The following is a 26,654-nucleotide window of genomic DNA, read 5'->3' as shown; positions in this document are numbered from 1 at the left end:
CAGAAGTTCTAGATCAATAATGACTATTCAGTATATCTGTTACATAAAGCTGTGTTCAGGTTGGAAGTTACAAATCTTTATTTTTCTCGTTAAAATCGTGTTTGGTTATATGTTTGATAATGATAACTAATTATATATAAATCAAGTGAATGTACAAGGTAGCTAGCAGACTGTGAAGTACGGCTGCTCTTATTGCACAGTGCTTGAAGTTTCTTTTTCCTTTATTCTTCCTATGTTGATATGTCTTCTTTGTCCATCTGTACTTACTTTTACAAAACGTCTAAGCCTCTCTTTTTACCCTTTACGAGTCTTGATCCAAACATCTTCCTGTGTTGATAAGTCTTCTTTGTCCATCTGTACTTACTTTTACAAAACGTCTAAGCCTCTCTTTTTACCCTTTACGAGTCTTGATCCAAACATCTTCCTGTGTTGATATGTCTTCTTTAGCCATCTGTACTTACTTTTACAAAACGTCTAAGCCTCTCTTTTTACCCTTACGAGTCTTGATCCAAACATCTTCCTGTGTTGATATGTCTTCTTTGTCCATCTGTACTTACTTTTACAAAACGTCTAAGCCTCTCTTTTTACCCTTACGAGTCTTGATCCAAACATCTTCCTGTGTTGATATGTCTTCTTTGTCCATCTGTACTTACTTTTACAAAACGTCTAAGCCTCTCTTTTTACCCTTACGAGTCTTGATCCAAACATCTTCCTGTGTTGATATGTCTTCTTTGTCCATCTGTACTTACTTTTACAAAACGTCTAAGCCTCTCTTTTTACCCTTTACGAGTCTTGATCCAAACATCTTCCTGTGTTGATATGTCTTCTTTGTCCATCTGTACTTACTTTTACAAAACGTCTAAGCCTCTCTTTTACCCTTACGAGTCTTGATCCAAACATCTTCCTGTGTTGATATGTCTTCTTTGTCCATCTGTACTTACTTTTACAAAACGTCTAAGCCTCTCTTTTTTACCCTTACGAGTCTTGATCCAAACATCTTCCTGTGTTGATATGTCTTCTTTGTCCATCTGTACTTACTTTTACAAAACGTCTAAGCCTCTCTTTTTTCCCTTTACGAGTCTTGATCCAAACATCTTCCTGTGTTGATATGTCTTCTTTGTCCATCTGTACTTACTTTTACAAAACGTCTAAGCCTCTCTCTTTACGAGTTTTATCTTCCTGTGTTTACGAGTCTTGATCCAAACATCTTCCTGTGTTGATATGTCTTCTTTGTCCATCTGTACTTACTTTTACAAAACGTCTAAGCCTCTCTTTTTACCCTTTACGAGTCTTGATCCAAACATCTTCCTGTGTTGATATGTCTTCTTTGTCCATCTGTACTTACTTTTACAAAACGTCTAAGCCTCTCTTTTTACCCTTACGAGTCTTGATCCAAACATCTTCCTGTGTTGATATGTCTTCTTTGTCCATCTGTACTTACTTTTACAAAACGTCTAAGCCTCTCTTTTTTACCCTTACGAGTCTTGATCCAAACATCTTCCTGTGTTGATATGTCTTCTTTGTCCATCTGTACTTACTTTTACAAAACGTCTAAGCTCTCTCTTTTACCCTTTACGAGTCTTGATCCAAACATCTTCCTGTGTTGATATGTCTTCTTTGTCCATCTGTACTTACTTTTACAAAACGTCTAAGCCTCTCTTTTTACCCTTACGAGTCTTGATCCAAACATCTTCCTGTGTTGATATGTCTTCTTTGTCCATCTGTACTTACAAAACGTCTAAGCCTCTCTTTTACCCTTTACGAGTCTTGATCCAAACATCTTCCTGTGTTGATATGTCTTCTTTGTCCATCTGTACTTACTTTTACAAAACGTCTAAGCCTCTCTTTTACCCTTACGAGTCTTGATCCAAACATCTTCCTGTGTTGATATGTCTTCTTTGTCCATCTGTACTTACTTTTACAAAACGTCTAAGCCTCTCTTTTTACCCTTACGAGTCTTGATCCAAACATCTTCCTGTGTTGATATGTCTTCTTTGTCCATCTGTACTTACTTTTACAAAACGTCTAAGCCTCTCTTTTTACCCTTTACGAGTCTTGATCCAAACATCTTCCTGTGTTGATATGTCTTCTTTGTCCATCTGTACTTACTTTTACAAAACGTCTAAGCCTCTCTTTTTACCCTTACGAGTCTTGATCCAAACATCTTCCTGTGTTGATATGTCTTCTTTGTCCATCTGTACTTACTTTTACAAAACGTCTAAGCCTCTCTTTTTACCCTTTACGAGTCTTGATCCAAACATCTTCCTGTGTTGATATGTCTTCTTTGTCCATCTGTACTTACTTTTACAAAACGTCTAAGCCTCTCTTTTTTACCCTTACGAGTCTTGATCCAAACATCTTCCTGTGTTGATATGTCTTCTTTGTCCATCTGTACTTACTTTTACAAAACGTCTAAGCCTCTCTTTTTTACCCTTTACGAGTCTTGATCCAAACATCTTCCTGTGTTGATATGTCTTCTTTGTCCATCTGTACTTACTTACTTTTACAAAACGTCTAAGCCTCTCTTTTTTACCCTTTACGAGTCTTGATCCAAACATCTTCCTGTGTTGATATGTCTTCTTTGTCCATCTGTACTTACTTTTACAAAACGTCTAAGCCTCTCTTTTTACCCTTTACGAGTCTTGATCCAAACATCTTCCTGTGTTGATATGTCTTCTTTGTCCATCTGTACTTACTTTTACAAAACGTCTAAGCCTCTCTTTTTACCCTTTACGAGTCTTGATCCAAACATCTTCCTGTGTTGATATGTCTTCTTTGTCCATCTGTACTTACTTTTACAAAACGTCTAAGCCTCTCTTTTTACCCTTTACGAGTCTTGATCCAAACATCTTCCTGTGTTGATATGTCTTCTTTGTCCATCTGTACTTACTTTTACAAAACGTCTAAGCCTCTCTTTTACCCTTACGAGTCTTGATCCAAACATCTTCCTGTGTTGATATGTCTTCTTTTATCTGTACCTTTTACGAGTCTTGATCCAAACATCTTCCTGTGTTGATATGTCTTCTTTGTCCATCTGTACTTACTTTTACAAAACGTCTAAGCCTCTCTTTACCCTTTACGAGTCTTGATCCAAACATCTTCCTGTGTTGATATGTCTTCTTTGTCCATCTGTACTTACTTTTTTTACGTTAAGCCTCTCTTTTACCCTTTACGAGTCTTGACAAACATCTTCCGTCTTTGTCCATCTGTACTTACTTTTACAAAACGTCTAAGCCTCTCTTTTTACCCTTACGAGTCTTGATCCAAACATCTTCCTGTGTTGATATGTCTTCTTTGTCCATCTGTACTTACTTTTACAAAACGTCTAAGCCTCTCTTTTACCCCTTACGAGTCTTGATCCAAACATCTTCCTGTGTTGATATGTCTTCTTTGTCCATCTGTACTTACTTTTACAAAACGTCTAAGCCTCTCTAAGCCTCTCTTTTTACCCTTTACGAGTCTTGATCCAAACATCTTCCTGTGTTGATATGTCTTCTTTGTCCATCTGTACTTACTTTTACAAAACGTCTAAGCCTCTCTTTTTACCCTTACGAGTCTTGATCCAAACATCTTCCTGTGTTGATATGTCTTCTTTGTCCATCTGTACTTACTTTTACAAAACGTCTAAGCCTCTCTTTTTTACCCTTTACGAGTCTTGATCCAAACATCTTCCTGTGTTGATATGTCTTCTTTGTCCATCTGTACTTACTTTTACAAAACGTCTAAGCCTCTCTTTTTACCCTTACGAGTCTTGATCCAAACATCTTCCTGTGTTGATATGTCTTCTTTGTCCATCTGTACTTACTTTTACAAAACGTCTAAGCCTCTCTTTTTACCCTTTACGAGTCTTGATCCAAACATCTTCCTGTGTTGATATGTCTTCTTTGTCCATCTGTACTTACTTTTACAAAACGTCTAAGCCTCTCTTTTTACCCTTACGAGTCTTGATCCAAACATCTTCCTGTGTTGATATGTCTTCTTTGTCCATCTGCCTCTCTTTTACTTACGAGTCTTGATACAAAACGTCTAAGTCCATCTCTTTTTTTACCCTTTACGAGTCTTGATCCAAACATCTTCCTGTGTTGATATGTCTTCTTTGTCCATCTGTACTTACTTTTACAAAACGTCTAAGCCTCTCTTTTTTACCCTTACGAGTCTTGATCCAAACATCTTCCTGTGTTGATATGTCTTCTTTGTCCATCTGTACTTACTTTTACAAAACGTCTAAGCCTCTCTTTTACCCTTACGAGTCTTGATCCAAACATCTTCCTGTGTTGATATGTCTTCTTTGTCCATCTGTACTTACTTTTACAAAACGTCTAAGCCTCTCTTTTACCCTTACGAGTCTTGATCCAAACATCTTCCTGTGTTGATATGTCTTCTTTGTCCATCTGTACTTACTTTTACAAAACGTCTAAGCCTCTCTTTTTTACCCTTACGAGTCTTGATCCAAACATCTTCCTGTGTTGATATGTCTTCTTTGTCCATCTGTACTTACTTTTACAAAACGTCTAAGCCTCTCTGTGTTGATATGTTTCTTTTACCCTTACGAGTCTTGATCCAAACATCTTCCTGTGTTGATATGTCTTCTTTGTCCATCTGTACTTACTTTTACAAAACGTCTAAGCCTCTCTTTTTACCCTTACGAGTCTTGATCCAAACATCTTCCTGTGTTGATATGTCTTCTTTGTCCATCTGTACTTACTTTTACAAAACGTCTAAGCTCTCTTTTTACCCTTACGAGTCTTGATCCAAACATCTTCCTGTGTTGATATGTCTTCTTTGTCCATCTGTACTTACTTTTACAAAACGTCTAAGCCTCTCTTACTTTTTTACCCTTTTTTACGAGTCTTGATCCAAACATCTTCCTGTGTTGATATGTCTTCTTTGTCCATCTGTACTTACTTTTACAAAACGTCTAAGCCTCTCTTTTTACCCTTTACGAGTCTTGATCCAAACATCTTCCTGTGTTGATATGTCTTCTTTGTCCATCTGTACTTACTTTTACAAAACGTCTAAGCCTCTCTTTTTACCCTTACGAGTCTTGATCCAAACATCTTCCTGTGTTGATATGTCTTCTTTGTCCATCTGTACTTACTTTTACAAAACGTCTAAGCCTCTCTTTTTTACCCTTCACGAGTCTTGATCCAAACATCTTCCTGTGTTGATATGTCTTCTTTGTCCATCTGTACTTACTTTTACAAAACGTCTAAGCCTCTCTTTTTACCCTTTACGAGTCTTGATCCAAACATCTTCCTATGTTGATATGTCTTCTTTACCCATCTGTACTTACTTTTACAAAACGTCTAAGCCTCTCTTTTTACCCTTACGAGTCTTGATCCAAACATCTTCCTGTGTTGATATGTCTTCTTTGTCCATCTGTACTTACTTTTACAAAACGTCTAAGCCTCTCTTTTTACCCTTTACGAGTCTTGATCCAAACATCTTTCTGTGTTGATAAGTCTTCTTTGTCCATCTGTACTTACTTTTACAAAACGTCTAAGCCTCTCTTTTTACCCTTTACGAGTCTTGATCCAAACATCTTCCTGTGTTGATAAGTCTTCTTTGTCCATCTGTACTTACTTTTACAAAACGTCTAAGCCTCTCTTTTTACCCTTTACGAGTCTTGATCCAAACATCTTCCTGTGTTGATATGTCTTCTTTACCCATCTGTACTTACTTTTACAAAACGTCTAACCCCCACCCTCCTTCTATCCCTTATAAGTTTTACTTCTAATCTTTTCCATTTATCCATATGGTATCACTAGGGAATGCTACTAGAACTCGTTTTGAAATCTAATAGTCTAGAATATAGTATCAAGTTTTGTTTAGTGCACATGATTTCTTTGTGGAGTTTATATTACACGTTCATCTGATTTCCCAGCGGTTTCTCACATGTGATAATCCTTAACCTCAAAATATGACGTGGTTAACCTAATCAAAAGAATAATAGGCCAGTTGGTTACATAAATACTTAAGTTACACAGCTGTTGAATTATAAATTATTTATTCCACTTAAAACACATTTATTACCGGTATTTATTTGAAAATGAAATATTGTAGTTTGTAAATAATACGAGTTTACTAATTCTTTCATTCTTCTGGCTTACACTTCAAAGAAAAAATGAAACTTGAAAACAAACAGTGAAGACGTTATACTTTTAGAAATATAGAAAGCAATGATAATGAATAAGGTTAATTTCTCAATCGTTTTGCTAGCTCTGTCTGATTTGTTTTATCTGTCTAACTCTATCTGATCGCATGCCTGTTTTTCTGTCTAATTACATATTTTTGCAACTCGTGTTTCTTAAATACTTCATACATAAAGAGGCTCGACATGGCTGGGTGGTTAGAGCGCTTGACTCGTAATTTGAGGGTCGCGGGTTTGAATCCTCGTTGCATCAAACATGTTCGCCCTTTCAGCCACGAGGGCGTTATAAGGTTATGGTAAATCCCACTATTGGTTGATAAGAGAGTAGCCCAAGAGTTGGCGGTGGGTGGTGATGACTAGCTGCCTTCCTATAGTCTTACACTGCTAAATTAGGAATAACTAGTACAGATAGTCGTTGTGTAGCTTTGTGCGAAATTGAAAAACAAATTATCATACGTAAAATGTTAAAACATTCTTCAAACAATCTCTCTTTTGTTTAAGTATAAACCTGTTCCCTGGGCTATGTGCACTATGCCCTTCGCAGGATTCGAACCACGAGTTTTTGTTTTATAAGTTTCCAAGCTTACTGTTGAGATACTGGGGATATTTAGACAGTAAGATATTTCTTTGTATTTTAAATCAACGCGATTGTTATTTAAGGTGTAAACTGTTTTAGGCATTTTGCTATGTATTTGGCTTCTATTAGTCGTAGCAAAGTATGGTTTTCGGTAGTCATGCTGATGATAAATCTGACCACTTAAACAATGGACACTCAACGCGGACTGTCCTGCGTTTAAAAATACTTTGACATCTATTGACTGAAACAGTAATTATCCCATCTGTGGTTAGAAAGTGATTAATTATAAAACAACAAAAAACTTAAGACCCCCTCGCGAAAAACCGATCAAATTTAGGTAAACAAAAAATGTCATATCCGAGAAACAGGCTGGAGCGTAATCTAACAATACAATCTAAAAAAAAATTTCTGATTGAAAAAATATACTCCCAAGTAAAATCTGTAAAATGTCAGGAACACAAACATAGAAAGAAAGAAGACTGGTTCGCCTATGGTGTTTCTAAATGCTGCTTACCTTTGGATTCATGCTCGAATAAAACAAATCAAATTAATTGGAAGTGAAGAAAGAATAGTAACAAGAAGGACAACTGACCTGAGAGGTCAAAATCGAATTATATTAGAAGAGAGCAAGGAGAATATGGAAACGATGAAACCTCTAAAACCACTTCTGCTGTATACAGCTGTATAGTTATTCAAACTTCGTGTATTTCAAATCTGAAAAATAAAATTATGAATAATATGTTCAAATAGTTTATTTCTACCAATCAGTGCTTTCTGGAACATAATATTTCAAAATTTGATGCGACATCGAGAAGGGTCGGTTTTCATCACCGTCGATTTTGAATATGAAAACATAAGTTATAAGTAAAACTCAATTTTATAAATTAATACCTAAGAAACCCCAATCAAGTTTTTTTGTTTCTTCGTTTCACAAATTTCACGGAAAACTACAGAACAAACCATCTGAGTTTCCCTAATTCTGAGCTGATAAACAAAGTTGAAAGCATTTTGTTAACAGCACCCATCATCAACTCTTTGGCTACTTTTGTCTGGCCTAATAGTGAAGTTTGTTCTTTGTTCACTTAAGTTCGTGGTCCACGTGGTATTTATGTGTTTTCTAAATATTATTTAATCAGTGTTACAAGTGATTTAACAGAAATATATAGCGTCAACAGCAGTTTGATTTTTCTTAGTTTAACTGGAAAATATTTCTCCGTGCGTTCTGTTTCCTTGTAATAACTACAAATAAAAAAAATTGAAATCCAATTAAAACTTTCCAAATATTTTCACAAGTTAATTTTTCGTAAAATATCTCAAAATATACTACAGCTGTGATCAGTTGTCCAAGAGCCGCAATACTGGCGTCTCTCGCTCCAGTCATGTGTGATGATTCTAACAGTTCGATCACGTAACACCATGGCAACACGTTGATGCGTGTTTTACGGTAAGTCACAGAACGTAGTGTTTTCGCACTGTATAACGGTTGTTGAACAACGTTTTCATTAAGACGAACATGCAGCTTTTGTTTCGAACAGCATGCGTTAGATGCTCTGAAGAATAATTAAACAATAATAACTGTGTATTTACTAAGTAATTACGTTAATTACCACTTTCACTATATATATATATGTATGTAGTTTTATTAACTCTGTTATGATTTAATGTCTTTTTGGGGAAAGGAACTCCCACCCTTTATTCAGTGAATACTCATTTGAAATGGTTAAGACGATGACATAATTGGTAGGTACTCGAGACACAGCACTCGGTGAACCATAAAAACGAACTTACGATGCTTAAAACTGTTTATATGTTTATATGCACACTCGTACAGTTGTGGAGCACCGACGATGATACACAGCATCTTTCGCGATCTGTTGAAATAGGAACAGCGACAATTTCAAAGCAGAATGAAATGAAAAATTTCAGATCAGATGAACAGTAATTGTAATTATAATTTTTTTACAGAAAAAGCCGAAAAGGAAAGATACTAGTGACTCATAAACCTATATTTTCACAAATATCACACTTAGTTTTTTCCTAACACAATATTTTTACACGAACCCGAAACACCTTTCAGTTACCAAAAAAATTATTCTCGAATGTAAGTTTTAAATAGTTGTTTCAACCATGTTCAAAATCTACTGTAGTTGTATAAACCAAAGTGGCCTGGTGGTTAAGGCACTCGACTCGTAATCTGAGGATTACGGGTTCGAGTCCTCGTCATACCAAACATACTCGCTGTTTCAGCCGTGAGGGCGTTATTATGTGACGGTCAGTCCAAGTATTCGTTGGTAAAAGAGTAGCCCAAAAGTTGCCAGTTGGTGGTGATGACTAGCTGCATTCCCTCTAATCGTACACTACTAAATTAGGGACAGCTAGCGTTATTATGCTAGCGCAGATAGCCCTCATGTAGCTTTGCGCGAAATTCAGAACAAATCAAAAATAAAATAAACCAAGGAAAAAAATTAACTTTATCACAAATGTTTTCATAGCATCATCCACCTAGGAATATTAAACTGTTTCTTAAATGAACAGCTGCTGAAATATTAAATCACAGTGAACTTCAGAATGGTCGATTGTTTTCAGATACTGTTGTTTCAACACAAACTTGGGAGTTTTGAACTGTTTTTGAAATATTATATGAACATAATTAATAAGATCGAAGTGTGTCTTATTTCTATTCATATAAATATTGTATTGGGTATGTCGAGCTGTGGCTTAATTTTATTTTCGTGCAATGCATTTAGTTAGCTTGTTTTTGAACTTCGCGCAAAGCTACTCGAGGGCTATCTGCGCTAGCCGTCCCTAATTTAGTAGTGTAAGATTAGAGGGAAGGCAGCTAGTCATCACCACCCACCGCCAACTCTTGGGCTACTCTTTTACTAACGAATAGTGGGATTGATAGTCACATTATAACGTCTCCACGGCTGAAAGGGCGAGCATGTTTGATGTGAGGGGGATTCGAACCCGCGATCCTCAGATTATGAGTCAGACCATGCAGGACCACACTGTATTTAGAAAAATAGATGATGATTTCAGTATAAATATATCAGTACAATTAACACAATCGATTAGTCTTTCTTTTATGAACATTCAGAAACAATACTTGATGACAGTCTTAGAAATAGGTAAACATTATTTACGTTTCTTTAAACTTAGATAACATCACGACCCGTATATCTAGAATATAGCTTTAATAGCTTAATATTTCGTTATTACACCTACAAATTATATTAGTGAGCTTTTAAGATATTGATATATCCTGGCGAAGCTGTAATAGAGAAATATTAAGCTAATGAAGTTACATTTTGAAGATGTGGATTGTGATGTGATTTTAACGTTTACATAAATGTCGCAATAAATTCCAGTTTGCTTTAAACAAAATTGAGAATAATAAGGTTTAACATTAGTTTAGAATGCTTAAAAATATAAATTAATTAATCAGTGCTCAAACTGGGTTAATGCTTTGTGTTTCAGTTTGTCTATAGAGAAATTATGTTGAATTATATTATGTGATTTTACATATTTTTATAAAGCATGATCTATTGAATTCCACCATTAGAGTAGGCTGAAACAATGGCAAGAAAGGACATTAGATCAACATTGTTAGGTTTTTCGGTCTCAATTGTCACATAGCTCCATAGGTTCGCGATCGTACGTATGATAATCGTTTTTAACAGGCAATTGAACGTTGCCAGTTTCTGGATAGTGTGACAAAAACCGAGACAATAATTCAAGCTTTTAAAGTCATTTTCTCGAAGCGCGCCAACACAAGTTATGCTTGTATGATACGACTACTTTTATACAAGTGACTTTTGCAAGAAGCTTTTGAATGTGTTTTATTTATGATAAAGAAAGATTAGATTATATCACGTTTGGAGTGACATATTATTGTCCAAACTTCATTACTTTAAAGTTATTATTAAGGCCTGTAATACGTGTAGTAAAACTCGAAGATTTTTTTTTTCTCTGCTGAGAAGGACGTGTAACTGGCTACGCCGTGAAAGCTTCGATCGCCACAATCTATGCAAACCATTTAATTCTTTCAAAAAAAACCTCATAGGCCAAAGTGGAAAGTGTCGAGCTGTGACATTACAATAACATCTCGCCAGTCCTCTAAGTGTCGAGCTGTGACATTACAATAACATCTCGCCAGTCCTCTAAGTGTCGAGCTGTAATATTACAATAACATCTCGCCAGTCCTCTAAGTGTCGAGCTGTAACAAAACAATAACATCTAGCTGTAACATTACAATAACATCTCGCCAGTCCTCTAAGTGTCGAGCTGTAACAAAACAATAACATCTCGCCAGTCCTCTAAGTGTCGAGCTGTGACATTACAATAACATCTCGCCAGTCCTCTAAGTGTCGAGCTGTAACATTACAATAACATCTCGCCAGTCCTCTAAGTGTCGAGCTGTAACATTACAATAACATCTCGCCAGTCCTCTAAGTGTTGAGCTGTAACATTACAATAACATCTCGCCAGTCCTCTAAGTGTCGAGCTGTAACAAAACAATAACATCTCGCCAGCCCTCTAAGTGTCGAGCTGTAACATTACAATAACATCTCGCCAGTCCTCTAAGTGTCGAGCTGTAACATTACAATAACATCTCGCCAGTCCTCTAAGTGTCGAGCTGTAACATTACAATAACATCTCGCCAGTCCTCTAAGTGTCGAGCTGTAACATTACAATAACATCTCGCCAGTCCTCTAAGTGTCGAGCTGTAACATTACAATAACATCTCGCCAGTCCTCTAAGTGTCGAGCTGTAACATTACAATAACATCTCGCCAGTCCTCTAAGTGTCGAGCTGTAACATTACAATAACATCTCGCCAGTCCTCTAAGTGTCGAGCTGTAACATTACAATAACATCTCGCCAGTCCTCTAAGTGTCGAGCTGTAACATTACAATAACATCTCGCCAGTCCTCTAAGTGTCGAGCTGTAACATTACAATAACATCTCGCCAGTCCTCTAAGTGTCGAGCTGTGACATTACAATAACATCTCGCCAGTCCTCTAAGTGTCGAGCTGTAACATTACAATAACATCTCGCCAGCCCTCTAAGTGTCGAGCTGTAACATTACAATAACATCTCGCCAGTCCTCTAAGTGTCGAGCTGTAACATTACAATAACATCTCGCCAGTCCTCTAAGTGTCGAGCTGTAACATTACAATAACATCTCGCCAGTCCTCTAAGTGTCGAGCTGTAACATTACAATAACATCTCGCCAGCCCTCTAAGTGTCGAGCTGTAACATTACAATAACATCTCGCCAGTCCTCTAAGTGTCGAGCTGTAACATTACAATAACATCTCGCCAGTCCTCTAAGTGTCGAGCTGTAACATTACAATAACATCTCGCCAGTCCTCTAAGTGTCGAGCTGTAACATTACAATAACATCTCGCCAGCCCTCTAAGTGTCGAGCTGTAACATTACAATAACATCTCGCCAGTCCTCTAAGTGTCGAGCTGTAACATTACAATAACATCTCGCCAGTCCTCTAAGTGTCGAGCTGTAACATTACAATAACATCTCGCCAGTCCTCTAAGTGTCGAGCTGTAACATTACAATAACATCTCGCCAGTCCTCTAAGTGTCGAGCTGTAACATTACAATAACATCTCGCCAGTCCTCTAAGTGTCGAGCTGTAACATTACAATAACATCTCGCCAGTCCTCTAAGTGTCGAGCTGTAACATTACAATAACATCTCGCCAGTCCTCTAAGTGTCGAGCTGTAACATTACAATAACATCTCGCCAGTCCTCTAAGTGTCGAGCTGTAACATTACAATAACATCTCGCCAGTCCTCTAAGTGTCGAGCTGTAACATTACAATAACATCTCGCCAGTCCTCTAAGTGTCGAGCTGTAACATTACAATAACATCTCGCCAGTCCTCTAAGTGTCGAGCTGTAACATTACAATAACATCTCGCCAGTCCTCTAAGTGTCGAGCTGTAACATTACAATAACATCTCGCCAGTCCTCTAAGTGTCGAGCTGTAACATTACAATAACATCTCGCCAGTCCTCTAAGTGTCGAGCTGTAACATTACAATAACATCTCGCCAGTCCTCTAAGTGTCGAGCTGTAACATTACAATAACATCTCGCCAGTCCTCTAAGTGTCGAGCTGTAACATTACAATAACATCTCGCCAGTCCTCTAAGTGTCGAGCTGTAACATTACAATAACATCTCGCCAGTCCTCTAAGTGTTGAGCTGTAACATTACAATAACATCTCGCCAGTCCTCTAAGCTGTAACATTACAATAACATCTGTCCTCGAGCTGTAACATTACAATAACATCTCGCCAGTCCTCTAAGTGTCGAGCTGTAACATTACAATAACATCTCGCCAGTAAGTGTCGAGCTGTAACATTACAATAACATCTCGCCAGTCCTCTAAGTGTCGAGCTGTAACATTACAATAACATCTCGCCAGTCCTCTAAGTGTTGAGCTGTAACATTACAATAACATCTCGCCAGTCCTCTAAGTGTCGAGCTGTAACATTACAATAACATCTCGCCAGTCCTCTAAGTGTTGAGCTGTAACATTACAATAACATCTCGCCAGTCCTCTGAGCTGTAACATTACAATAACATCTCGCCAGTCCTCTAAGTGTCGAGCTGTAACATTACAATAACATCTCGCCAGTCCTCTAAGTGTTGAGCTGTAACATTACAATAACATCTCGCCAGTCCTCTAAGTGTCGAGCTGTAACATTACAATAACATCTCGCCAGTCCTCTAAGTGTCGAGCTGTAACATTACAATAACATCTCGCCAGTCCTCTAAGTGTCGAGCTGTAACATTACAATAACATCTCGCCAGTCCTCTAAGTGTCGAGCTGTAACATTACAATAACATCTCGCCAGTCCTCTAAGTGTCGAGCTGTAACATTACAATAACATCTCGCCAGTCCTCTAAGTGTTGAGCTGTAACATTACAATAACATCTCGCCAGTCCTCTAAGTGTGTGTATACACGTGAAGTTTGAGCTTGCTTATGTTTTTACTTTTAAGATAACATATTTAGAACTTCTTAATTCGAATTGCTCTACTCGTTTTAAACGATATACAAAGTGTTCTCCCCCCCCCCTCCGGTGGAGACTCTTTCAGTTCCTTCTTTCTATAGCTTTAGTTCTTGAAGGTCACACACGAATAATAACTCAGCCAGTTGAATTAACTGTCTGTAATGTTTTAGAAACGGAAGCTAATTTCCCAAACTCTGCAGCTGTTTACCAGATTTATATTAATTATTTTAAAGTGCTTCAGGAGAAATATGTAAATTATTAATGTAAGCCAAAGTTTAAATATTAATCATTCACTACGCTAATGTTCTTATGATATGGAATAATTTCAATATTTGTTATTTGTTTAGAAAAAGTTAATTTATCTTGCATGTTTATTTGTCTATCCGTCTATCATGCAATGCACTTTAGATATAACTAAAATAACTTTAATTGATGAAATAAATTTTGTTTTATTCTTTGTTTTAATTTCGAAAACATGAATGCCTTTAGACATTTTGTTGGTACGGTTGTTGAAAGACACGACCTTTTATAACGATCGACTTGAATAATCTGGTCCGGCATGGCCAGGTGGTTAAGGCACTCGACTCGTAATCCGAGGGTCGTGGGTTCGAATCCCCGTCAGCCCAAACAAGCTCGCCCTTTCAGCCGTGGGGGCGTTATAATGTTACGGTCAATCCCACTATTTGTTGGTAAAGAGTAGTCTTAAGAGTTGGCGGTGGGTGGTGATGACTAGCTGCCTTTCCTCTAGTCTTACACTGCTAAATTAGGGACGACTAGCCCAGGTAGTCCTCGTGTAGCTTTACGCGAAATTCCAAAAAGAAACGAACTTGAATAATCTATTTGTAAATCCAAACATTTGATATTAGAATACAAACATATAAGTTGTGGAATTAATATTAATATAATTTTGTATGACTCATCCCTGTATGTGTGTGGTTACAATGCACTTCAGAGGCTTCTACAACTCAAACTTTTCGCATATTCAGATACAAATAAAAATATTTAATTAGGGAAGTTTTACATGTTTCTATGGACGCAATGCTTCGTTTGCGACATTTGAAAGTTTTCCATTTCTTGTCTTTTATTTTGCTTCTTAAGAATTAGATGGTTTTGTCCTAATGCTGGTTCTAGTATAGAAATAGTTACTTCATGTAGACAAAGAATGTTATAAAAGTCTTCAAGAAGGATAGATCTGAAACAAAAAGATAATGAAGAAAATTACAACCAGAAGTGTTTGAATTTTTTTTTCTTCTTTATTTTGGTTTCCATGGTGTTTTTACATTCGTAACTTTGTAAACTGCTTATTAGAAATCCTACACTACTTAGCCAAGACTGTGTGGTATGTATAACGTTACCGAAACCACACAAGTTACTATACACTTCCTGTTTACAGCGAGTTGATAGAAGGAGTTCTGGGAAAGCATTTTGTAATCTCTTGTCATCAGAGTTATGAAGATAGGTAATTAAGGATTGAAAAACAACTGCACATTGGTTTAAACAAGAGCAAATGTGCAAATTTTCAGGTGTCGTTGGACACACTGTGCGATATAGTGTGATAATAGTTAGAAAGGTTTACGTCGTTTTCTTCTATAGTGAAAATTTTTCAATTAGGCGAAGAAATTCCTTTTTGAATCGTATTTTTATTTACGGATTTTTGGAAGAGGATATCAATAATAGCCCCTAAAATATATCTCTTCGTATTGGACGAATACATTTTTTTTTATCCTGATTATTTCGAACATTACAGGATCAGAATACCAAATTTTAAAACAGTTTTGTTAGTTATAAAACGTATGTCAAGCTGACGTAACACATTATCACCGCTTGCTGTTTGTTACACTGTAAAATAGCCCAATGGTTTCTTTATTAACTGCCTCTAAAGCACCACAACACCCGTAAGAAAATAACATTTGTTAGGTTCGTATTGGATATTTATGTTTTGTCGTATGGACTGCGGTATAACGAACAGGTTGTACGACGAAACCCAATTCTTTAAAAGTAATTTTTGTGAATATGTGATGATAGATGACTGTCATAATAACCGTTTGTAGTATTTCGTATCGATAACCTTTGTATTAACAGATAAACAGTTTCATTGAAATTCTCAACATAATATTAGGACTAGAGATAAGTGGAAATGGAAAACAAAACACTAAGTGATATTCTGTATACTTGTCATGTCTCTTACGTAGTTATGTGGTTAAGTGATTAATCTGAATGTCTGATTGAAAGCTAGAAAAACACCGCAACCTTTTTAAGCACCAAATTGTATACACGTTCATCGATGAAAAATTAAATGGATGTAAGGCAGATTTGCTCATATTTGATTGGCTGCAAGTTGAAGAGAGGAGCACGTGGTTCGTTGTACCATGTGGCGTTGTAGTGCACGTTATGGCTGCTACGGAAGCAACAGCTGAGCGCTTCGAATTCCGGGAGAAGTTTTTATTTCTGCTGGTATTCTTTCTTTATTTAGGGTTGTGTGCCAACTTTTATTATACTTACAGTGTCTCAAAAATCTGCAGTGTGAATCCACCATCTGATTCTTACTTCACCGTTGATTTATCACAGAGACAGAGCTTCGAAACGCACACAAGGCCAACGCCAGCAGAAAACACTTTCATTGTGAACGCGGACGATGAACGTTCTCGAGCAGTTGACGTTTCTCACGAACGCGGGAAAGCCTCTCCTCAACATGGAAGTGGCTTCAAGGGGAAAGGAGAACGTTTTCCACGCAGCTTGAAAGACGAAAGCTCTGAATACTTTGGGAGTCAAAATTCGCTAGTCAAGCCAAAAGACCAATGGATTACTTACTTATTCAAATCCAATGACACACGTTTATTATTCTCAGAGTTCGGTCATCGCTACAAGCGGAATATTGACCCACATAAGCGAAGGCACTGGAGACGTAGCTCGAGAAATGGTGATGTCCCGAGCGTTGAGTTTTTTCCCAAGCCACAGCCTACGACAGAAACTGAAGGGTTCGCTTGGGTAACATCTTATTCCAGAATAGCAGTAAGTAAAGATTCAAATCTAAGATTATTGTAAATCTAGGATTATTTTAAAAGTAATAAAGCATTCATTGTAGTTGATTAATTAGAAATATTTTCAAGTTTTATTTTCCATGATCAAAACTCTCACCATTTGTTCTTTAAAGCTAACTATATTAATTTTATTCAACTAAGTTAACGAACCCAAGATATTTAATATAAAGAAATACGTAATATTGTTTCTGAGAGAAAACATAATTTTTGCACTTACAAACGTGAAACTCGATCAAATCTTTTTGTAGCAAAAACTAAGGCTCGGCATGTCCAGGTGGTTAAGGCACGTGATTCATAATTCGAGGGTGGCGAGTTCGAATCCCCGTCACACCGAACATGCTCGACCTTTCAGCCATGGGGGCGTTATAATGTAACGGTCAATCCCATTATTCGTTGGTAAAAGAGTAACCCAAGAGTTGGCGGTGGGTGGTAATGACTAGATGCTTTCCCTCTAGTCTTGCACTGCTAAATTAGGGACGGTTAGCCCAGATAGCCCTCGTGAAACGGGATTCTATGAAAATGCTTTTTTTAAACTGATATAACTGTGAAAAATATAAAGAAAAGAACTGAGCTTAATGATAGATTTGATCGTTTCATGTATTAGTAAAATGATTTTTTATGTTTTGATAACAGCGACGAGCCATAGACGTTTGTCAATATTAAAACAATATATTCTTAATAATGTGCAGATATCCAACCATGTTATTTACTTACGCATGCCGGATTTGGAACCTAGATATGTGTACTTCATAAGTGCCACCTTTTTAAAGAAGCGTGGTACCGTTATTTCTATATAAAAACGTTATTCCCCATCTTCAGGGCATACTTACCATAAAAGTATTTGGGAGTGAAACAAAAAGGGGTTAAAGCTCCGCAAGTAATAAGAAACATAAGCAGTCTGATAATTTTTGTGCTGCTAATAAGCAGTACAAAAAACTTACACTATATTAACACCTTGCTCTTAATTTTCTTTTTTTTTTTTTAAAGTCCACTGATTAATAATCTCTTACAATATTTACTGAAACAGATTTGCTGAAAAAGGGCCCGGCATGGCCAAGCGTGTTAAGGCGTTTGACTCGTAATCCGAGGGTCGCGGGGTTCGAATCCCGGTCGCACCAAACATGCTCGCCCTTTTAGCCATGGGGGCGTTATAATGTGACGTTCAATCCCACTATTCGTTGGTAAAAAGTAACCCAAGAGTTGGCGGTGGGTGGTGATAACTAGAAGCCTTCCCTCTAGTCTTAGACTGCTAAATTAGGGACGGCTAGCGCAGATAGCCCTCGAGTAGCTTTGTGCAAAATTCAAAAGATACAAACTTTGCTGGGAAATAATAAATAAAATGTTGGCTAGCTACACTAAGTGGCCATTTTATTATTATTATTTCCTCCCCACACGTATTTGTAGGAAATCATGTTAAATTTACATATTCAACTTGTTTGACCATAAGATATGTAAAGTGATTCCTTTAAAATATAAACGCAGGACTGAAGCCACATAATTCTTATAATTATTGACTTCCATATAATGGATAAGAGCCTTTTCAATGTCAAAAGTTGGTGATTATCTGGCCCGAACATGTTGTGAAAAAAATATTTTGTTAGGCTTTTCAAATATACTTTTAATCATGAGAAATCAGTAGTGACAATTGAAAGGGAAAACATCTACCGCCAGGGGGAAAAATGTGTAGTGGATGATGAGTGACTGAGGCTAAAGACGAGTGGACAGACTGGTAGGAGACACCAGTTTGTATCTAACTGAACGTTATACTTTATTTAAAGAATCCGCAAAGATTATTAAGTTGAATGAAATGTCTCTCTAAGACAGTGACCAGAGTTACCATGAGTGGAATATTTATAAAAGTACTCTTTGCACCTAGTTAAAACCGATTCCAATATGGTAGGATTTTCCTTCTTATCAATCACGCTGTATATAAAACCGACATATTTTCATTTAAGGAAGAAAACCAAAAGGACAAAAACTCTTCGAATGGTTTTTATCTCCAGCTATTTTCATTTCTGGGAACATTTTGGATTTCAGAACTGGATTCGAAATATTTCCTACAATTTAATCCACGAGTATGTTATAAGAGTAACAATCAATCCCTTAGCTTCGATATAGACGATAGAATAGTAATTATTAAGTAACTGTATTCCGCAACTTATATTTCATATAAATGTATTTGAATACACGGAATACACATTTTGATCCATTTGGATACGAACATTGACAAGCAGTTATAAGTGTGTTAAAATTTTAGTACTGAACCAAATACGTGGAAAACTCGATTCCATTTGCTTTTTAACAAACTTTAAATTTTTTTTTAGGTTTTTGCACACAACTGAGACTAATTAAGATATTGTTGACAAAACAACAACACAAAACAGTTTATCAAGTTGTTTTAGTTATTAAATATATTTTTCCGTCGAAGGTTTCTCTATTCATCGTCTGTATCTACTTAAGAATTGTGTATCTACGTAAAACATGGAATACACTGTTTGATGGTTAGGGTGACTTTGTACGAGGTGGTAGCGACAAAAGTAGTGGCAGTAGGGGTGATTTCTGTCACCCAGTTTCAACACCGACATCTTAATGTTCTTTTACAGTGTTTCACGTTATTAATTAATTGTCAGTCGTTAGCTGCAGAAGTGCCTTATGGGATAAAGTTGTAAGATTACTGGTTTTAATATCAGTATTATGGTGGCTGTTATATTGTTGTAATAATGGTGGCCATCATTTCATTGCATTCTTTCTTTTTTTGTGCTCTCCTCTACACTGTGTTTATGTTATGCTATAAAAATTTAATGTGTATGCGTGTGTGTGTGCTTTCTTATAGTAAAGCCATATCGAACTACCTTTTGTGTCAGCCGAAGGGAATCGAACTTCTGCTTTTAGTGTTACAAATTCGAAGACTTATTGCTGTCCCATTGGAGAAAAAAAAATTAATAAAGATTTTTGTTTCGTGTAAGAACGTAGCATTATATATGAATGTGGTTAACGGCAACTTGCACGAAATATAACAAATGTTCAATAACATGAATAATGGGAATGAATAGGTTTTGAACCCACATTAACATGTTCCCTGTTCTAAGTTGTCATCCCAGATTAATCCAGGGATCTAGGAGTAGCTAGACAAGACACAAATGGACAGACATACAGAGTTTTGTGATTTATATATAAAGTTTTTGTGTTTTAGGAATAAGAAAGTAGCGCCATCTGTGAAAATATTTACTGTTAATTTACATCACAGATAGTAAATGCTCAGTAACTGCAATAATTGGGGAATTTGGTAGGTTGTGAACATGCTTCTTGTTGCAGACTAACATCCCATAATGTATGGTTGAGATTGGCCGAGCGACCTAGGAGTAGTTAAAAAAAGGAAGAAAAAAAACACAAAATAATAACAGACACACGTTTTTGTGCTTTAAATATATATATATATGAATTATCTGCATAAATCTTCATTGGTCAATTGTTGTTGGTCAATTTACTGAAGAAATTCAACCTAAAAACATCTCATCTTGCAAACCCTTTCATGAGAAAAAGTCACAGTATGTTTCCTAAATATCTGCTTCTTTAGGAACAGATATATTAGCTGTGTTTATGATACTCAGTTTTAAATGTATAGAAAAGTATCTACTTTATGCTAGTAAATGTTTCTTTGAAGTTGTCTTGACACGAACCTTGGGCTCGTCAAGTGGTTGAATTCCTATTGGCGGAGTTTTTACAGAAGTACCATCATTGACATCCTTTTGACAGATTATCACAATGAACGACTTTTATTTTGAACTATTTGTTATTCTGAATTCGTTTCTGTTGCACTTCAGGTCAGTTGTCCTTATTTACTCTGTACATTTGTCTTGGCTATCCCTGGAAGTCTGAATGCTGGGAGTAAAATTGTCATATAGCGCGTGGAATTTCCTGGTATAGCTTTATGTCTTCGCTGGAAGTTATGTCCCAATATCCATTTCTTCTCCATGTCAGCTACTCTCACGGTATGAGGATAACTTCCAACTTTCCTTTTGCTGGGACTTTATATTCACTTGCAGTTCGCATCATATCCATCTTCGTTCCTTATCTATGGAGATACTTTTTCATCTTTAATTACCAACTTAGATCGAACAACTGTAGTTATAGCAACATATTGCAAGGGTTTACAATAATAAACTCAGTGGTCAACTGGTTTCTTTAAAAATCGAAATTATTATTTCATTGGAGTGCTTTCAGTTGGACTTCACCACACAAGCCCATCTAATTCCTGTTCTCTGATGTCTGATTACTTATTTGTTGTTCTTTTGATCTAGTTGGCCTTTGAGACTTATTCTGATAATATGTCTTTTCAATTTGCACTTGAAACACCTATTGACTTTTGACATACATTTTCTGTTCTATGTAACTAATTATTTTAGTTCTTCTAGGCTATCACCAGATGGAGCTGGTGTTTCAATATAACTAACTTTGAAGATCTTGTAAGTTTTACACAATGCCTTTAATCGTCTATCTTCAATCGTAATGAATTCAGATGCCATCGTGAACTAGATAACTTTTCAAAAAGGCATACTCAACCTATTTTAGTGTAATTGACATACCTTTGTCTGTTATGACAGCTATAAACTAGCCGCACGCTAACATATCTATTATTTCACGTGAAGCACCCACGTAAAGTACTTGCGCGAGCCATTTCAAATCTTCTGCTAGTTCAGCTAAAGTCTCTTTTTTTCTCTGTACTCTGATTCTGCTTTGGAAACTTCATTCTGATATATCACTCCTAACGTATTGGATAAGGCAGCTATAAATGTTTGATAATTGTTACTGTTCTCAGCTGAAGGCTGATTAACGTCATTAAAGTTGTTTTTTTAAATTGGGAAGAAAGAACGCATTGTTCACTATTCATCCCTTTCACTTTCGAAATGATTTTGAACCGAATACGATGAGCCATTTGTATTATCTTTTTCAACCATTGTCCGTTGTTTTCTTGACCAGGGAATGTTGATGTGCAAACCAACTAAATTCTGAAACTAGATTTGTTAGTGACAAAACTGAAGTAATCCAAGAAGGTTCTGCCATCAAAGATGGTACAACAGAAGTGGTAAACACATGGTTTATCTTATTCTACATTTTATAGCAAATAGTGTTTCAGGTTGGAATTCTTAGGCAAATACAAAAAGGTTTAAGTAATTTGATCTCTTCAGTAACAAGTTAGTTTTCAAAATGTTTTGTTCCGTAATTGAGGTTCTCTCCAACCTCACTGATTTCTTTCGATACTTCTTTAAGAGTTTCGTTAAAGCGTTTCAGCACTTCGTTGATGTCTTTCTATTAAACCAGACTTATATCACACTTGATCCTTCTTTAAATGTTACATCTTCATTGTTTTAACTTCTTTCTCAAGTTCTCGTCTCTTACCGCTTGTTGTTATAATTTTTTTAAATTTTGTTCTTAGTTTGAATCTAATTCTTTTAACGCCCTGTCTACTTCGTCTTTGATTTTTCTTTTTACCGTTTCACAATCTGTATTAAATCTTCGATTTTCTTTCGTGCTTAGTTTGTCTGGTCACCTTGGAGTTTAGTTAGATTCTGTTTTATAATTCACAAACAAAATCACAAAATAACTCCACTTCTGACAACAATGTTGTAACGGATTCTATAGTTGGGTGGATTATTCTTCAGGATAACGCCATCAAAATAAACCTCCTGCTAGTATAGCGGTAAGTCTACAGAGTTACAACCCTCAAATCAGCGGCTCGATTCCCCTCGGTGGGGTCAGCCAATAGCCCGATGTGGCTTTGTTATAAGATAAAAACACACACCCCTCAAAATAATGTTAAAACCAGTCCATGTAACAGTAATGAGTTTGTTTGTTTTTTACATTACAGCTTTAAACAGACTAAATTCACTTATAGGCCTAACTTCACAAACAACATTTCAACAGAAATTCCGAAGCTAATGTACGCATAACTCACTTGTAAAATTGTTTCACTAATCGACCTATAACAAAATCGCTTACCAGCTTGATAACACGATCACTGACGAAAAGAATCGCTTTCACTGTTTAACTAACTCAAACGGTTTAACTGTGATTAATTTATTGTAAGCCGCACCAAGATTTTATAGAGGTTTAAAATTACATGAAACATGATAATTACTCTCTCCTATACTGAGAAAAGCACATCAAATGAATAAAAAATAGCCTAAATTAGTAAGATGACAGAATAGTGGGTTGATGTATCTACCGTCTTCATGGCTACTCTCAGCACTCTGAACATTATGTTATACATAATAGTTCAGTTACATCTCCTGAGAGATATGTTATAAAAGATGCAGTTTGAAGAAAAATCATATCATTCGATTATTCTAGTTCTGAATTTAAATCTACCATCATCTTGCACAGTTGATGAAACGCTCAGTAGTAACTGAAAAGACTGCGTCCAAAATGAAGCTTCAGTAAGCTAAATTGGTTGTTAATATAAATTGATGTGCATCTAATGTTTGCTGTTATTTGGGTGCTGAAGGCACATCTTGTAATTGTTTTTCTCACTTAACGCTTTCATTCCTCATCTGTTCCTAGACAGTTTGTCGTGTATATTTGTCCTATTCTGATTACACACCAAATTTGATGAACGGCCATTTCCATTTATATCAGTTAAATTTCGCGTTCGTTGATTCGTCGAAACTGTCGTCGTTTTTCTCGTGCTTATTTTTTTAATTAGACTTTATGGATTCTGACTGGTTGAATTTATCTATTGTCCAAGGAATCTTATTGGCTGTGAGGATATTACAAAGTTTAAGGTTTACGAACACTGAAACATCGATCTAACGTTTCAAATATATTTTTAATTTCCTGTAAAGTTCATATAATGCTGGTAAAATAACTTTTCAAAGATTTGTTTAATTCACAACCATTTTGTGCGTTAGTATTTTCATTAAACCATAAAAGAACTCTCCTTCTTCATATTTCAACTTCGAACAACCTGATTTTTAATATTTAACTTAATTTCTTTTTAAATTACGAGACAAATAATCGAGTGAGTTGTACGAAACTACACTCAACGTATATAATTATCGCTTAACGGATTTATTTACATAACGCTGAGAATACACCGATTTTTTTTTTTTCGTGAAATGCTAACACTTGACAGATGCATCATATCCGAATCAGTTGGTGCATACACAGGTCGAGACTTGAATAACTTTGCTTCCACTGAAGTTTCAGAATGTTTTATTGGTGCCTTTATATCATGTATTCGTTAGGATGGTATTCTCAACGGCGTCAAAAGACTAGTTCACAAGTCTGTAAATCTAGGCTTACCGTTCTTACGATTTCTTGAAATATGTGGTGGAGCTTTTAACTCGACAAGTGATTTGTCGACCTGTCTGTTTCTGAGCGTGAAAGAAAGAAAAAATGATGTAAAAAAAGAAGATAGAAAGAATAAAGTGTAGTACAAGCAGAAATAAAATAGCCAGTTATTAGAAAGAAAAACACGTTTTAAAATAATTCTCCGAATTTCTTAGATTAAAACTTTTGCCGCACATAATTTATCGTGTGATCATTTTACCTTTATCTTAACAAAGATGCACACAGACTCACACACACACATATAAATATATATAATGAAATTAAACCTATGTACAGGCTGGACCCAAAAGAAGTATAATTCTAGACGATATATGAAAGAAATGTATTCCCTGACAGTGATGTGTATATATTTAGATAAAATATTCAAGAAAATAAACCACTAAACAAAACAGAAATAACCACCAAAGTGAAAACAACAATTCGTTTTTCAATACTTATGGCACTTTTTTTGGACAAGAAGAATGACCACACAGCACAATCTTTGGTTACCCAATACACTTCAATCAAATACTACACAGTATAACCTTTGGTTGCCCAATATACTTCAGTCAAAGATAACACAGTATAACCTTTGGTTACCCAATACACTTCAACCAAAAGCCGTTTCATGTTAAAAAACTACAAACAAACAAAAAACAACAACATTCTGCTAAGAATATTAGATTTGTTTCTTTTTTTTTGTAATCAGACGGACTTCTCTAACAATTTTTTTTTATTTCTATCTCTCCCTTTCCATCAGACTTGTTCTTGATGCGGAAATCATGAGAGTAAAACCGAGCATCTCAAACAACAGAGCTAAGATTAGCGATATTGAAGTGGCACAGAATGAGTTCCCAAAGCGCATATGTCTAAAAGCTTATTTTGTGTTCTTCTGCACAAAAAAAATGACAAAATCAGGCGAAAGAGTGACCTACTAAATACATTCTTCGTAGTAATCTTTAAAAAAGCTGTTTTTTCATTAAAGTGAGATTTTCAGAAATCTGTGAGCGTTGCTCATTTACATTGTAAAATGACTTTCGATGAGTTTGTGAATGTATTTGTTTTAGTGAGTAACAAACATGTAATTGTTATTTCATTGTTCTTTCTATTTTATGAAAATAGAAGAAAATCTTTTGGAATGAGGCTAATACTGTTTTCTTTTGGCGAATAATGTTAATAAATGAGGAAAAGATTTTTCGTTTGGTAAAAAATATCAGCTGTATTTTTTTGTACTATCAGTTTAACTGTATTTGTATAACACCATATCAAAATGAAACAAACGAGTGTTTCATTTCCTGTTCTTATTTCAAATATCTTGTTGATTAAAATAAAGGGTCTTGTTTTTTGAATTTCATGCAAAGTAAGGGCTATCTGCGCTAGCCGTTCCTAATTTAGCAAAGTAAGACTAGAAGGAAGACAGCTAGTCATCTCCACCCACCGCCAACTCTTTAACCAACGAATAGTAGGATTGACGGTCACATTATAACGCTCTTACGGCTGAGAGGGCGAGTATTTTTGGTGCGACCGGGATTCGAACCCGCAACCCTGATTTTACGAGTCGAGTGCCTTAACTCACCTGGCCATGCTGGGCAAAGGGTCTTGTAGTTTGCCTATAAATTTCAGATACGTTTATTAATATAGTCTTTATTCTAGATACAAATTACAATCATACACTAGGATTTAACATAGTTAGTGTGCAAAACTGTCATACTGATGTTTCGTGGCTCGCACTTTGTACTTGGAGCCATGAGGGAGTTATAGGAGTGACGGTCAAATCCCCTTATTCAGTCAGACAGTAGTATTTCAAGAGTTGGATCTAGATAATGTTAACTAGCTGCAGCTGCCTTTCCTCCAGTTTATCACTTCAAATAGTCCTTTAGTAACTTTGCGTAAAATCCAACAAACAAACAAACAATAACATTTTGAACTTTCATTCAGTTTCATGATTTTTCGACATGTAATTTAATCTCTTTGTTTGCTTCTAACAATCTACTAATCCGTTTTAAAGTCAGCAAAAAAAATAAATAAAAATAACTAAACAGAACTCAACCGTGCAAACATAGTGTTTCAGTCGTGCGTTCTCAGAGGATTCATCTACTAGTATCTTCTGAACCCGTTTCTATTTTTTCAGGTTGGAGGATTGTTCAATAACTCTGTAGAGTATGCCGGAGAAAATAGTAAAAACGTATATAATCCTTTGCTAAGTTTATGACAATCGAACGTGCTTATTTCGAGTGACTCTGTAGTGCAGCAAAGCGTCCTTACGAGAACTACCTAATATTGATATTCAATAAATTGATTTTAACCTTATTAAACAGAATGAACAGAGTGAAGTGGCAAAAGCTCAGTCATAACATTCTATTTTAAAATTTAGCGCTTAGCCTCAGTAGTTTTATACGATAAGTTAGTTCTCCTGAAACCTTAACATGTAGAAAAGAGTTTGTTTTGTTTTTGAAATTCGCGCAAAGCTTCACGAGGGCTATCTGCGTTAGCCGTCCCTAATTTAGTAGTGTAAGACTAGAG

The 26,654-nt window shown here is 36.0% G+C and overlaps 1 protein-coding gene across 1 annotated transcript in view; it reads left to right on the top strand.

Moving 5' to 3' along the window:
* The first annotated feature begins 15,862 nt into the window (after positions 1-15,862).
* Positions 15,863-26,654, top strand: part of LOC143231967 (uncharacterized) — a 63,843-nt gene continuing 53,051 nt past the window's right edge. The window contains exon 1 of the mRNA XM_076466872.1: positions 15,863-16,773. Within this exon, the coding sequence (XP_076322987.1) occupies positions 16,153-16,773 (621 nt within the window). The 5' untranslated portion in view covers positions 15,863-16,152. The remainder of the gene's footprint in view (positions 16,774-26,654) is intronic.

Source organism: Tachypleus tridentatus, chromosome 11 (genome assembly GCF_004210375.1).
Source record: "Tachypleus tridentatus isolate NWPU-2018 chromosome 11, ASM421037v1, whole genome shotgun sequence".
NCBI lineage: Eukaryota > Metazoa > Arthropoda > Merostomata > Xiphosura > Limulidae > Tachypleus > Tachypleus tridentatus.
The sequence above is the reverse complement of the archived record's forward strand: the minus strand, read 5'-3'. Positions and strand labels throughout refer to the sequence as shown.